Source organism: Mixophyes fleayi, chromosome 7 (assembly GCF_038048845.1).
Source record: "Mixophyes fleayi isolate aMixFle1 chromosome 7, aMixFle1.hap1, whole genome shotgun sequence".
Classification (NCBI taxonomy): Eukaryota; Metazoa; Chordata; class Amphibia; order Anura; family Limnodynastidae; genus Mixophyes; species Mixophyes fleayi.
This window is the reverse complement of record NC_134408.1, coordinates 125,079,893-125,096,407: the sequence shown is the minus strand read 5'-3', so window position 1 is coordinate 125,096,407 and position 16,515 is coordinate 125,079,893. Positions and strand designations below refer to the sequence as shown.

General features: G+C 40.9%; 1 protein-coding gene across 4 annotated transcripts in view; it reads left to right on the top strand.

Annotated features, from left to right (window-relative positions):
* The window catches only part of METAP1D (methionyl aminopeptidase type 1D, mitochondrial), a 129,061-nt gene that overhangs the window by 94,670 nt on the left and 17,876 nt on the right, over positions 1-16,515 (top strand). For all 4 annotated transcript variants that reach the window (XR_012678302.1, XM_075180636.1, XM_075180638.1 and 1 more), the window contains exon 7: positions 12,397-12,494. Coding sequence is in view for 3 of the 4 variants with exons in the window: in XM_075180636.1 (XP_075036737.1) it covers positions 12,397-12,494 (98 nt within the window). In the remaining variant the exon portion in view is untranslated. The remainder of the gene's footprint in view (positions 1-12,396; positions 12,495-16,515) is intronic.

Here is a 16,515-nt window from a genome sequence, read left to right as displayed (position 1 = left end):
CACTAAATATATTACAGTAACTAGATGAACATTCATGGAATGAAATTGTATTTTCTTCCTGCTCTTCTCTAGAAAATTTAAGACAAAAATGTAGGGATAAATTTGTCCGTGTGGACCAAATCTTTTTCTTCTGTTTTGCTTTAAAAAATCAAATATATTTTCTTTTTTTCATATTGGTTTCACATATAGGTCATATTTTGCAAATATGTTTAGAATAATAACTTTTCTAATGCTAAAAAGTTTGAGACTTGCCACTTTCACCCCTATATATTGAATATTTTCGGAGAAATGCACGAAAACATAAGGGAGTTTACAGGCCCATATCATGTTTCTAATTCACTTTTTAATAGACCATGCAGTGTTTTAAAATCCTATACACTGTATTGTTAACATCTTACAGCACAGTGGGCCAAATCACACTTATGAAAAAGCTGAAAAGAAACTTCTTGTTTACTGTGAAACTCACATCCATTTTTTGCAACTCTGATTGTATGTTTGTTACAAATTCTCCTTAAAACTGAGAGCAGGTTTAATGTTCACTAGAATTTTCTGTAGTTTTTGTAATAAAATTTATTTGTTTTTAAACTGTATGAATACTCGGCTGAACCTGGTAGATTAGGGCGTTCAAGGATTGGATGTGTGCATCAAGTTGTAGACCCATAGCCTACCGCATGACATCCTCTTCCGCTAGGAACACCCTGGTGTTGCCAAGTTTGTCGTCTAAACACTATAAATAAAGCAGTGTGTCCAGGGGTTTCTGCTCTCTTCAACATGGATAATTAAGCTTTAAAAAAAAATTACATAGCTTTATCATACAACCAGAGAGGGACGTTTACATTATGCCATCTTACCTGTGTTTTATAGCTCTGAAAGTAGAATTCTAAAAAATGAATGGGCCCAATGGGCAACTAGGTCACAAGTTACACCCTATATCAGCCCCACTTCGGGCTCTGGCTATCACGCTGCTTCAGACCGATAACGTTTTAAGGTCCCGTAACAATGCTATTGGCATTGGAAGCTCGAATATCATCTTATATTGGAATTAACCTTTAACCTTTATTGGGTTACAGATTCCTCTTTACAATCTGAAAGTATTGAACCCTGTGCCCCAGAGACAAGGAGAATGGACCAAAAATTTGCCATGCAAATTAACCCCATAGCTACTTCAGCATACACGATTGTTAAACCAAAGTAGAATATCTACTCTGGATAAAAAAGAAATGCTTTGCATTGTTTAATTAGTTGACCTGCCAATTTGAGCGTTTTTCCCAGTGTGAGCCATGAAACATAATTAATGTCACACAGTAGGTTAAAAAAAATAAATTCTGGGCAATGTGCATAATAGACTCAATTGATTAGCATATGATAATTCCCCAATTGATCAGCATATTACAAAGCCCTAATCAACCAACATATTATGAAGCCGCAATTGAGCAGCACTTTCTGCAGCAAACAATTGTTTGATTGCCTGCGCTGCCATTGGTTAATGGGTAGGAGCCAATAATAATGGTGGTTGCTTGATGTTAGTGCTTCTGCACTCTGAGCATTTTCCTTTCAAATGATGGTAGCATAGTGTTGTACTTCCTATTAAATATCACTTTAAAGCAGCAAACCCATGAAAAAAGGTCAGGTGTTTTAACATAAATTGCTGTGGAAGGCTGTAAGAAGAATGATGGTATTTACTCTTTTCCCTTGTTATTTTTTTAAGTCGGGCTGCTAGTAATGATTTATGACTCTGGGTTACCATGGTAACCACAGTCACCTTCTCATTTATCACATGAAATGCTGAGAGTCCGTGAGCCTGTCATGGACTGTTTCTGTGTCTGGAAGCCATTTTTGTTTGCCTAACAGAGATATTTTTAAATAGCGATAAGGATTTGTAGAAAGATAGCAGAGAAAAATGATGCTTGCTTAAAAGCTATATAACTTGCTGTTTAAAGAAAAAAAAAATTTTTCTTTGTGCGATTGCTACTTCTTAATGAGGCCACAAATAATCTCATGGGGTATTTGAGGGCTGGTGTTTTATAGTTCTTTCATCGATAAACCGCTGGATTTTCCATTTTGGGGTTAGATATTTTTATGTCTATTTGGAAGGTTAGGTATACTCGTGAATTATAACTACTCCTTATCAGTAAGATTCGTGAATTAAGTTATATATGGTAAGTAGGTGCTAACAAGTAATAAACAAAAGGTCAGATGGATAAAACCCTTAAAAACCATACTAGTTTTGGCCTGTTGTACAATCCTAAATGGGGGAGGAGCAAAAACTGAGAACTAGGAATATAAGGAAAACATAGGTGCCTGTATAGGTAAAGTTATAAGATACTGTAAATAGCAAAAATATTTATTTTAAAGAGTTTGTCCACCCAATACAGCAGTAAGTGGACGCCTTTACGGAAATTTGGAATGGTGCATGATGAGGTGGATGTTGGCAGCATATGATTGGTTAGCACCACACAAGCGTCTGCAGCCAACAACCACCTCATCTCTTTCTGTTCCCACCTCAAATTCAAAGCTTTCCTGATAGTCCACATTGAGTAGGGGTTATAATCTTTGGGTGACCATAACGTTTAAAGAGCTCTGTGACAGTTCCTCTTTAGTTAAGTTTTTGTTAAGTATGGGTTATTTGTGGAGGAATTGGCAGGGACCTAGTATGCTCTGTCTGTCGCCCAACACAATTTTTTCAGTAAGGTGATATTGGTCTATTACTAGGGATAAAGTTATGCAATAATTTATGACTAAATACACTGAGGACAACACCTTTTCCTGGATTTTGAGTTTGTATCCCATTATCTAACCACAAGTTACTCTTCCCATTCTCTGTACAGGGTTCTGAACTAATTAGCATGATATAGCATGATAACTAATATAGCATGATCACAATATTCAATAAACAAATTCTGCAATTTCCCTCTCAAACCATTTGAGCAAAGCCCCCCCCCCTCAAAAAAAATAAGTACACATTAGGGTATGTGTAGTCTAAATTGTGTTTTACACCTATAATAATAAAAGCCATGGTCCCTTCTCTTGTTATCATTCAATATTGCTCTATGGTATATCTTACGCAGTCGGCCATTAAATGGGAAGGCTTTGCATCACGTAGACATTCATTATCATTTCCGCTATATTCACATGTATAGGGATGATACCTCATCCTGGCAAAATGTCATGGGGCTAGATTTACTAAAGGGTGGTTTGGTCAAATTGCCACTTTTAAGTTATTTTTCCAGCGGTTTCAAAACCGCCGGATTTACTAAAGCCCAAAATGCTGTTAAAACGGCCAGAATTGGCATTTTCCAAAACCACCACTTTACAACTAACCATTCCGATTTTAATAATGATGAACATACAAACAGCCGGATTTACTAAACTGGGGTTTCCAAAATCGCCGCCAAACAGCCAAAAACCAAATAAAACAAGTGGTTGTAAGTGGTGAGATTGATTAAACTGATTTTTTACTTAGAGAGCACCATTGACATTTAAATTATTTGGGCAATCATTATATTTTGATTAAGGGGCAAAATGAATTTAACAATTTATGAGGGAATTTTTTTTTATATTCTTTTAAGGGGACACTATTACAGCATTATATTATGTGGGAAATGTGAATATATAATAATATTAACTGGCTGTTAATGGTGATTATAAATATTTATGTTGCATAATTTGGCATTGCATTGTGCCCGAATAATATAATAATTAAATAATTTTGTCCCCTTAATATAATGAAAAACTTTTCCCCCGTAAGTTGATATTAAACTAATTTTGCCCATTAATCAATAAATAATGATTAGCCAAATAATTTAAATAACAATTGTGCTTTCTCTTATGTTCTGAATGGCAAAATACATCAAACAACAGGTTTGCGCTATCAAGCCATTCAGAAGCAGGTATTAAAACTGTCCTGTCCTGTCTTTTGGAAGGTGGTTTTGATGGGGGTTTTAACCAAACCCCAAGCTGTTTGGACAAAACCGCCAGCGGTTTAGCTTTTTCAATCCATCCACACATCGGCATTCGTTTTAAATTGAAGCCTCAAACCGCCCTATAGTAAATGCGGTGGTTTGGAGCACTAAACCACCGGCGATGTGTGGCGGTTTTAAACCGCTGGCAAACTCGATTCTTAGTAAATCTAGCCCCAAGTGTTTTGTACCCCCCTATAAGTAATATACCTTGATAATATAAGATCTGTATAAAAAATGTGTATGTTCTTTCTTGCATGCACTGAGGTCCACTCCATAGCATCAGTCACATCTAATCTGAAAAGGATAGATGGTCATGATCCCAATTAGTTATCTAAGGGTCTCAAGTCAGCTGCAGAAGTAGCAATATCTGAGTATAAAGTGGTAATTTAAGTGAGATTTTGTTGTTGTGGAGATACGTAAGAAGTCAAAACAAGTAAAATTATATCGGTGTGTTGTTGTTGATGGTAACTTTTGTAAAGTATAATTCCAGAGTGCAAGTTTCTGGAATGTTGTGTTTAGTAGTAAGTATATGAAAGAGAGTAGAGCATCCAGTAAAAATGGCAATCAATCTAGCTTTAATCCAAGATAAATGAAAACCCTAGGCATTAAAGCCTGGTGAGAAAAATAACTGAAGAGCTGCAAGTTCATCTTATATCGAATAGAGTCCTGTATGGATAGAGCTGGGTTAGAAGTTGGAAGAGCCACCTATGTTAAGACTATGGGCCAGATTTACTAAGCTGCGGGTTTGAAAAAGTGGGGATGTTGCCTGTAGCAACCAATCAGATTCTAGCTATCATTTTGTAGAAGGTACTAAATAAATGAAAGCTAGAATCTGATTGGTTGCTATAGGCAACATCCCTACTTTTTCAAACCCGCAGCTTAGTAAATCTAGCCCTATGTTTTTGAAACATATGTTTTGGGTTGCTGGTTAAGAGCAAATGATAAAGAAAGAACTCCTCATTTAACTTCCAATGCGTCACATATATATATGTGTGTGTGTGTGTGTGTGTGTGTGTGTGTGTGTATGGGAGCTCCCCAAACCACCCTGGATTTAATTATTGCTTACTTTCTGGGGGGGGGCAAAGAGTTATGATAGATATCTGTAGTGCATGTGATTCCTTTCCAATGAAGTTAATAAGACGATAGCAAAAAAAAAGATATAAAATGCAAGGCCAAAGTGTAATTTCTACTGCTTTAATTAATAAACTGAAAGACCAACAGTGTTTTATCTGTCCTGTCAAGTTTAGTAGCAGATAGTAATAACTTACCTGTTAAAGAGAAGAGAAACCCACGGTTATCTAAGTATGCTACAGCCAAGGGCTGCCACTGAAAATCACATTTAACAGAAATTAGTTGTTAAGAGCTTATGATTTTGTGAGGTTAACATTATAGTTTGATACATGGAGAGGATAAGAAAAATGGAGATTGGGGGTTGGCCCACCACATGCAGCCCGTGGCATTGGTTCTACCAATGCTTGGAATTATCCAGAGGGAATACAGAACTGTTCTTCCACAAGGAAGTCGCTCAACTAGTTGATGCTGGTGGAAACCACTGTCCCATCAGTGCTTGATTGGGTTCAGATTTGGTGAGTTAGAAAACCATGACATCTGGATAACAACCATGTCATGTTCATTAAATCATCGGACAACCAGATGTGCTCTGCGGATGGAGGCATTGTCATCCTGGAAGTTACCCAACAAGAAAGAGATATTGCAGCATGGGGTAAAGATGATCACTTAGTACCAGTGACTATTAACATTGACTTTGCCCTCTAAGGGAATAACTGCACTCAAGCAGTGCCAAGAAATTGTGCCCCACAACACTATAAAACCACCATAATTATTCCAGTTCTAGACAAGCACACAGGGTTGTAGAGTCCGTTGGTGCACTTCTCCATTTCTCGAGAACATAGTGAAGGATGATTTATCTCAATATATCGCCTTCTTCCACTGCTTGGTAGTCTATTGTCTGTGCTCTTTGCACCACTGAACTTGCAGACATGCATTGTGCAATGTCGCCTAACTGATATCCTGCTCTGTGGAGTTTGTCGGATTTTTTTTGTTGAAATTTGCTGCTAATGCCAAAAGTTGAGCTTCGCAGTCAGTTGATCCTGTTTTGCCTTGTAGTTCCAATGAAACACTGATATCACAATACTAGAGTATGCACTTCTACCCGCTGTTGCCCTCTGATGATACTTTTCCCTAGAGCTCCATGATGACATCACCTTAGATACCGTTGCATTCAAAATGTTAACAAAATTGAGCTATTTTGGGTCACTGAAGCTCCTGCCAAAGACACCTCAACAATTACTACTCTTGCACAGTCACTGAGGTCTCCTCTTGTAGCCATACTTGCCATAATGATGGGCAACCAGGGTAGGCTAGCATATTTATATATGACCTTGGCAGTGCTGGGATGTTGTTTGCTGAATAAGCGCATAAGTCACACTTATGTGGAAGCCCTTGCTTTCAATATACTTGGTGTTCCTCATTTACCTAGGTGCTTCCATTTTTTTTAATACTTATGTATTAAAAATATCCCAATACTTTCTTAGCGAGCTGTGGGCCCTGGTGCAGGGAGGAGGGAACAGGGGTCCTGATGCTCTACATCTGCCATGCATTGGGCCCCATTATCTCCATGGGCCCCGATGCATTGCACCTGCCACACCAATGGTAGTTCCGCCACTGGATTCATGTACCTTTGAATCCCATGTTCCTCTTCTGCAGCATATAGCGCCTTGTTGGCTGGTGGGCTTTAGCTGGTTCAATAGAATGTATTTTTCTTGCCTGCCAGAACAATTGAAATATGAAACACCGTAACGTTGCCATGTGACCTCACTGGCCAACATGGCGGATACATATAACGTATGGAGATTTTTCTATCCCATCTGTTAGCATTATGTCACTGTATTGTATGAGCTGGCCCAAGTGAAAATGTTAAAGAGAAAATGTGATTCGCCTGCTAACCTTCATTCTAAAGCTGACAGTATGGGTAAGAGGATACCATGGATTTAATGGAAACCTGAGATCTTGTGGGTGTGCCTTCTAACAAGAATAGCTTCTCTAACCCAGTCAAATCATGTTGCCCATGTGGGTCTACAGTAATACTCCCCTGGTAAGATCACCTCCTGGCTGTCTAGATCAGGCCTGGGCAGCCTCTGACACTCCATGTTTTGAAAAACTACAAGCCCCAGCATGCTTTTCAAGATGATAACCAGCTCAGAGCTGACAGTGCATGCTGGGACTTGTAGTTTCACATCACCTGGGGCGCAACAACTGTCCAAGCCTGGTCTAGATGATCTGTACTCATTCCAAATAAAGCAGTGCAGTAACTAATATATTTTCTTGGGAATTCCGTCCTTATGTAACTTTACAAAAATGTATACATCATGCCTGCTAAGTATTGGATAAACTGAGATGTAACTGCCCTGTAGCTGTTACTCTAACTGTAGACTACGCGGTACTTAAATAATAACTAAAATCAAACCGAGCCATTACTGTGTATGGACTTTTTATAGTTTGAACATGTTAATTATTTATTTGTTTCCAATGCTTCTTTTATTTCACAAATCAATGTACAATAGGTATTGTGAATGTCCCTATATAGGTGGTAGTCGGCTGAAATCCATCCAAAACTTGCCTTTAATTTACCATAAATTATACTGTATGTACAGTGCATCCGGAAAGTATTCACAGCGCTTCACTTAATCCACATTTTGTTATGTTACAGCCTTATACCAAAATGGAATAAATTCCTTTTTTCCCTCAAAATTCTACACACAATACCCCATAATGACAACGTGAAAAACGTTTTTTGAGAGTTTTGCAAATGTATTAAAAATAGAAAAACTAAGAAATCACATGTACATAAGTATTCACAGCCTTTGCCATGAAGCTCAAAATTGAGCTCAGGTGCATCCTGTTTCCACTGATCATCCTTGAGATCTTCCTAAAGCTTAATTGGAGGCACACACTTGTCTATATAAGGTCCCACACTTGAGAGGGCATGTCAGAGCACAAACCAAGCATGAAGTCAAAGGAATTGTCTTGAAGCACAAATCTGGGGAAGGGTATCTGCTTCTTTGAAGGTCCCAATGAGCACAGTGGCCTCCATCATCCGTAGATAGAAGAAGTTCGGAACCACCAGGACTGTTCCTAGAGCTGGCCGGCCGTCTAAACTGAGCGATCAGGAGAGAAGGGCCCTAGTCAGGGAGGTGACCAAGAACCCGATGGTCACTCTGTCAGAGCTACAGCATTCCTCTCTGGAGAAAGGAGAACCTTCCAGAAGAACAACCATCTCTGCAGCAATCCACCAAACAGGCCAGTATGGTAGAGTGGCCAGATGGAAGCCACTCCTTAGTAAAAAGCACATGGCAGGCCACCTGAAGTTTGCCAAAATGTACCTGAAGGACTATCGGACCATGAGAAACAAAATTCTCTGGTTTGATGAGGCCAAGATTGAACTCTGGCGTGAATGCCAGGCGTCATGTTTGGAGGAAACCAGGAACCGCTCATCATCAAGCCAATACCATCCCTACAGTGAAGCATGGTGGCGGCGGTATCATTGTTTGGGGATGTTTCAGTGGCAGGAACTGGGAGACTACTCAAGATAGAGGGAAAGATGAATGCAGCAATGTACAGAGACATCCTGGATGAAAACCTGCTTCAGAGTGCTCTTGACCTCAGCCTGGGGCGACGGTTCATATTTCAGCAGGCCAGAGCCCAGACTTGAATCTGAATGAACATCTCTGGAGAGATCTGAAAATGGCTGTGCACCGACGCTTCCCATCCAACCTGATGGAGCTTGACAGGTGATGCAAAGAGGAATGGGCGAAACTGCCCTAAGATAGGTGTGCCAAGCTAGTGGCATCATGTTCAAAAAGACGAGGCTGTAATTGCTGCCAAAGGTGCATCAACAAAGTATTGAGCAAAGGCTGTGAATACTTATGTACATGTGATTTTCTTAGTTTTTTATATTTAATAAATTTGCAAAAATCTAAAAAAAACTTTTTTCACGTTGTCATTTTGGGGTATTGTGTGTAGAAATTTGAGGGACAAAAGGAATTTATTCCATTCTGAAATAAGGCTGTAACATAACAAAATGTGGAAAAAGTGAATCGCTGTGAATACTTTTTAAATGCACTGTATGTAGTACCATTTATAGATATGCCATATTAAGCATAACATTATTTGTCCCATTAATTTTAATAGATCTTAATGAATCGGGCATATTTATGATAACCGCACATCTGCAAGTGATTTGCATAATATTTTCTGTAATCTCTGTTAAACTCAATGCTTTCACCATGACATTAACCTTCTGCTATTGCCGCATCATTTTCTAAGGTTGTAACGTTTAACAGCCTAAGAAACCTCTTGAAAATATTACTTGAATTTATTAGCGGAGGGCAGACCTCCACAGAATTCCTTTGATTCCAGTGATACACTGTGTAATTAAAATTAAAAGATTCAATGTCACAAATTAAGATCGCATATCATATCTACAGCTTTTAGGTTTAATTGTGAGACGGCTGTCGTTTGCAAATGTCAGCAACAGTGGATTTCTTAGTTTTCATCAGGCAATTTCAGGTAGAAGTCCTACTGAAGTATCCGGGATTCCACTTATTCCTACATTGTGCCACTAATGCTGCCCACATGAAAAGCAATGATTTTTGTGGTATGGAGGACACTGCAAGAAAATGATGCAGACACCGTCTTCTCATGGTATCTTCATAGTGGGTCCGCTTCAGAAGCACAAGGCATACTCCCAGGGACTGGCCATGCTCCCAGGCACAAGGCATACTCCAAGGGACTGGCCATGCTCCCAGGCACAAGGCATACTCCAAGGGACTGGCCATGCTCCCAGGCACAAGGCATACTCCCAGGGACTGGCCATGCTCCCAGGCACAAGGCATACTCTCAGGGACTGGCCATGCTCCCAGGCACAAGGCATACTCCAAGGTACTGGCCATGCTCCCAGGCACAAGGCATACTCCCAGGGACTGGCCATGCTGCCAGGCACAAGGCATACTCCCAGGGACTGGCCATGCTCCCAGGCACAAGGCATACTCCAAGGTACTGGCCATGCTCCCAGGCACAAGGCATACTCTCAGGGACTGGCCATGCTCCCAGGCACAAGGCATACTCCCAGGGACTGGCCATGCTCCCAGGCACAAGGCATACTCCCAGGGACTGGCCATGCTCCCAGGCACAAGGCATACTCCCAGGGACTGGCCATGCTCCCAGGCACAAGGCATACTCCCAGGGACTGGCCATGCTGCCAGGCACAAGGCATACTCCCAGGGACTGGCCATGCTCCCAGGCACAAGGCATACTCCCAGGGACTGGCCATGCTCCCAGGCACAAGGCATACTCCCAGGGACTGGCCATGCTCCCAGGCACAAGGCATACTCTCAGGGACTGGCCATGCCCCCAGGCACAAGGCATACTCTCAGGGACTGGCCATGCTCCTAGGCACAAGGCATACTCCAAGGGACTGGCCATGCCCCCAGGCACAAGGCATACTCCCAGGGACTGGCCATGCTCCCAGGCACAAGGCATACTTCCAGGGACTGGCCATGCTCCCAGGCACAAGGCATACTCCAAGGGACTGGCCATGCTCCCAGGCACAAGGCATACTTCCAGGGACTGGCCATGCTCCCAGGCACAAGGCATACTTCCAGGGACTGGCCATGCTCCCAGGCACAAGGCATACTCCCAGGGACTGGCCATGCTCCCAGGCACAAGGCATACTTCCAGGGACTGGCCATGCTCCCAGGCACAAGGCATACTTCCAGGGACTGGCCATGCTCCCAGGCACAAGGCATACTCTCAGGGACTGGCCATGCCCCCAGGCACAAGGCATACTCCCAGGGACTGGCCATGCTCCCAGGCACAAGGCATACTTCCAGGGACTGGCCATGCTCCCAGGCACAAGGCATACTCCAAGGGACTGGCCATGCTCCCAGGCACAAGGCATACTTCCAGGGACTGGCCATGCTCCCAGGCACAAGGCATACTTCCAGGGACTGGCCATGCTCCCAGGCACAAGGCATACTCCCAGGGACTGGCCATGCTCCCAGGCACAAGGCATACTTCCAGGGACTGGCCATGCTCCCAGGCACAAGGCATACTTCCAGGGACTGGCCATGCTCCCAGGCACAAGGCATACTCCCAGGGACTGGCCATGCTCCAATTGTCCTAATTCCTGGGGACCAGGGATGCTAGGACAGAAGAACCTATGGTACTATTTCTGTTCCAGCATCCCAGGTCCCCCTGTATATGTTCTCTGAGAGTATTAGTACATGTTAATGGGTGGCAAAATATCCATGGATATGTTCATTCTATATATATCATCGCTGCGATCAGCTGCGTTCCTTGGCGATTCTCTTGCATTGCGTTACGTTTGGTTAGTACTTCACAGCTGCAATTGCTGCTCACCATCATAAACCCTCAAAACATGGTATAGACTACTAGTGGCCTAGTCTATTTATAAGGTTAGGATACACATGTTAATCTTAGACAATTAATCTCATAACAGAGATCACTTGATTTCTAGCGCTTTATGTTATGAGCAAGAAATGCTCATTGAAAAGAAAACACAGAGGATTTTCTGTTTCCTTTGTGTGATTAATATTCTGATATTAAAGTCGTGTAAAGTCCCCTTAGTGGTCTCCTTGAATAACGGTCAGTCATCACTATATGTACTCAATTACGTGCTCATACTAAAACCGCTAAAATATAACCTTTGTCGGTGGTGATCTTATAAGACACAGTTGTCAGACAGGATTGGTCAAGAGGATGGCTAGAAATTTATATATGTTTAGAGCAATTCCTGTTCTGCTTGCTTCTAATATTATATTATTATTGTTGTCATTGATCTGTAAGGCACCACGGTGCTCCCCAAACCAGACATTGGGGAAAACAGAGCATAGATACAACAGGGACAAGCTAGACACAATAAATGCAGACTGGCTGTGCATCGGCCGATCCTGCCCCAGCACAAGTGACAGCATCGGTATCCAATAAGTGGACAGATCCGGTAGTTCAGTGCTTGGGCTGAGCAGGCGGATCATGTGGGGGACCTGTAAATTCGGTCAGCAGATGACTGCTCACAGTTTTCTGCCAACCAGAGATTTCTGCATTCTAAGAATGATCACATCTGTTCTTTTATTGCTTGATTCATTTTTATTATTTTATTTTTAAATTATAGGATTTCATTTTTAACTGAATACGAAAACAACAATTGCTTGTATGTTGTTCCTGTCAATGTTGAGTAAAATATATGTGTACAAGTTTTTGTGTTTTCTTTTTTTATGTTTAATAAATGTAATGCAGCTGACTCGTGACTTTGGACCAGCAAATTAAAAATGTGAATGTTTTTTCCTCCATCTTCTTTAATTCAAGTTTGTTCATTTTTTTTCTTATATTACAGCCGTATTGCTGGAGAGAACAATTTCCAAGTCTGCCCTGAATTTGTTGGCCATGGGATTGGCTCCTTTTTTCATGGGCACCCAGAAATTTGGCATCACGGTAAGTAACGTTAATCCAGTCTGAGAGCATCACGCCAGCTTCAGCGTAAACAATGACTTTATACTACTACTTATTACAGACATGTAAAGGATGAATGTAGGGGTCACGTCTCACCACATATATGCACAAGCACATAACTATTGTCACTGGTTCCATCAGTATAAGAGAGATACTCTCCTGATACCTAAAGAAAGTGACCAGTGTGGTCCTTTGGGCTGTAACATTTACCATGGTCGTCTTGATTTGTTTATTTTAAAACGTATCTCTGCCTATGAAGAAACGTTAAACTATTTCATTAAAATTAAGTTGAGGTAAAATTTACCAATATACAATTCAAGGGACTTATTTTTGTTTTAAAGTTTTACAGGTATGCAAATTTATACATTGTTACCATCAGCCCTCTCAATTCTTCCCCTTATTGATGCTTTCCTGAATATTACATTACCTGTGATACATAGTGGACTATGTCTGGACATTACATTACCTGTGATACATAGTTGACTATGTCTGGACATTACATTACCTGTGATACATAGTGTACTATGTCTGGACATTACATTACCTGTGATACATAGTGGACCATGTCTGGACATTACATTACCTGTGATACATAGTGGACCATGTCTGGACATTACATTACCTGTGATACATAGTGGACCATGTCTGGACATTACATTACCTGTGATACATAGTGGACCATATCTGGACATTACATTACCTGTGATACATAGTGGACCATGTCTGGACATTACATTACCTGTGATACATAGTGTACAATGTCTGGACATTACATTACCTGTGATACATAGTGGACCATGTCTGGACATTACATTACCTGTGATACATAGTGGACCATGTCTGGACATTACATTACCTGTGATACATAGTGTACAATGTCTGGACATTACATTACCTGTGATACATAGTGTACAATGTCTGGACATTACATTACCTGTGATACATAGTGGACCATGTCTGGACATTACATTACCTGTGATACATAGTGGACCATGTCTGGACATTACATTACATTACCTGTGATACATAGTGGACCATGTCTGGACATTACATTACCTGTGATACATAGTGGACCATGTCTGGACATTACATTACCTGTGATACATAGTGGACCATATCTGGACATTACATTACCTGTGATACATAGTGGACCATGTCTGGACATTACATAACCTGTGATACATAGTGGACCATGTCTGGACATTACATTACCTGTGATACATAGTGGACCATGTCTGGACATTACATTACCTGTGATACATAGTGGACCATGTCTGGACATTACATTACCTGTGATACATAGTGTACAATGTCTGGACATTACATTACCTGTGATACATAGTGGACCATGTCTGGACATTACATTACCTGTGATACATAGTGGACCATGTCTGGACATTACATTACCTGTGATACATAGTGTACATGTCTGGACATTACATTACCTGTGATACATAGTGTACCATGTCTGGACATTACATTACCTGTGATACATAGTGTACCATGTCTGGACATTACATTACCTGTGATACATAGTGTACCATGTCTGGATATTACATTACCTGTGATACATAGTGTACAATGTCTGGACATTACATTACCTGTGATACCTGGTGTACCATGTCTGGACATTACATTACCTGTGATACATAGTGGACCATGTCTGGACATTACATTACCTGTGATACATAGTGGACCATGTCTGGACATTACATTACCTGTGATACATAGTGGACCATGTCTGGACATTACATTACCTGTGATACATAGTGGACCATGTCTGGACATTACATTACCTGTGATACATAGTGGACCATGTCTGGACATTACATTACCTGTGATACATAGTGGACCATGTCTGGACATTACATTACCTGTGATCTATTTATATAGCGCCACTAATTCTACAGCACTGTACAGAGTACTTAGTACTTACTCATATCAGTACCTGCCCTATTGGAGCTTACAGACTAAATTCCCTAACACACACACTGAGAGAGAAGAGATTAGGGTCAATTTGATAACAGCTAATTAACCTACCAGTATGTTTTTGGAGTGTGGGAGGAAACCGGAGCACCCGGAGGAAACCCACGAAAACACGTGGAGAACATACAAACTCCACACAGATAAGGCCATGGTTGGGAATCAAACTCATAACCTCAGTGCTGTGAGGCAGAAGTGCTAACCACTGAGCCACCGTGCTGCACATCAGGGTTTTTTAACTTGGTTGAGTTGAATCCAATCTCCTATTTGACCTGTTTTAGCCCAACCCTCTCCACATTCCCTTTATAATTGAATTATTTATACTTTCTGGCCTAGAATTTACTACAATGATCCCACTGTCTCGCGCCATTCATATCAGCATCAAGGTCACAGCAGTGTGAACACCATCTGAACACTTTGTAGACCTGGTTCCTTGTAAAGTGCTGTAAGTCATAACACAGTATAGTAGCATCAAACAGTGGCGGAAATGCCACCACTATAAGGGACGCAGCCGCTAGAGGTCAAACAGGCCCAACAATGCCAGGTCACTGTCCTGAGGTCTCTGCTCTCTAAAGACCAAAGATGGGTCCTGTTTTGAGCATGTGTTGATCTGGTGCATGATGGCTGGGAGGCTGGAGCGACATTGCCAGTCCTTTCTCCATATCTAGCTATCTGGCCTGTTGATGTTCTTTTCCGTCAGCATCTTTGGTCTGAAAAAATTGGGACCTTTCATATCTTGGAGTATTTATGGGTTGGCGTTGGAGTATTGAGAGACTAAAACAAGTTTTTCCAATATAATTATACTCGCAAAGAATGAAATGTTCTTGTCCCCAGCAACAAGTGCGAGGAGGATAGTTCAGAAAGCAGAAGTGATTTGTTTTGTAAATTACTTACTCAGGCCAAAGTGACGAGTTTCTGAACAACTTCTATGGTGCACCTGTACAACATAATGTCAGAAGACACAAAAGCATTTAAACTTCCAAGGTTTGGAATGTATGGAATCCCTGCTTGGAACATTGACAACATATTCTGTGCTAAACAGCGACAGGAAAAGCTTTACATGTAATTCAACCCAACTTTTTTTTTTTTTTTAAGATGCCTTTCCTATTTAAGTGCTCCAAAGAAAACGCATCTCGCGCTACCTTCTCCGTTTACCATCTTCATTCTTAACAATGGTAACATTGTATCAATGACAGCGTCACACGTCTGTTAGATATTTATGTTGGCAACATGAAACGAGAAATACTTCTAACAACATCAGTATGGCTGATGTTCAAAAATACACATGGACAAAAATTGCGTGGACTGAATTCATATGTAGTTGAATGTCGGGACTGGCCAGCTGGAGAAGACTTTGACACTAGTTGGCCAGTTAAACAATATCTGGAAATAACATCCCTGTTTTTAGAGTGTAGTGCATTTTAAAGTAGTTACATAGCATAAAAAATGTCAGCGTTTAATATATTGCCAAAGGTGAATGCAGTGGATTAGTCTTAGTCAATGTCTTCCTATTTTGTAATGTGCGTTTATACCAGTGATGGGCAATAGGCAGTGTGTTATAGCCTGTAACACTTGTGTAAAATGCTTGCTGGTATGTTATTACAAATAGGTGTCCCGTTCTTTGTTTAAATGTGGCCCCCAAAAGTGTATCAGGTTGCCGTTCACTGCGGTAGACCCTTATTGCACAACTGATTTGATTCTGGGGTAACATGGGGTTGGGAAAATCTGATTACTAATACCAGTCAAACAAATATTGTAATACACCCCCCAAATTCTGATGCAGGAATTGGAGAAAGTGCAGCGCTTTAATGCATTGTAAATTAGGTGACTTTTTAAATGTACTGGTCCCTCCTATTGTTGCAATCTATTCAGAATATTATCATTAGATTCACCTCCTTTCATTACCTACTCACTTCTCGGTTAATTATAAAACTCTCCTCCTCTCATTGAAGGCTTAACATTATCTTACCATACATTTGTGTTATCTCTATAGCTTTCACTTTCCTATAGTGCTCCTACG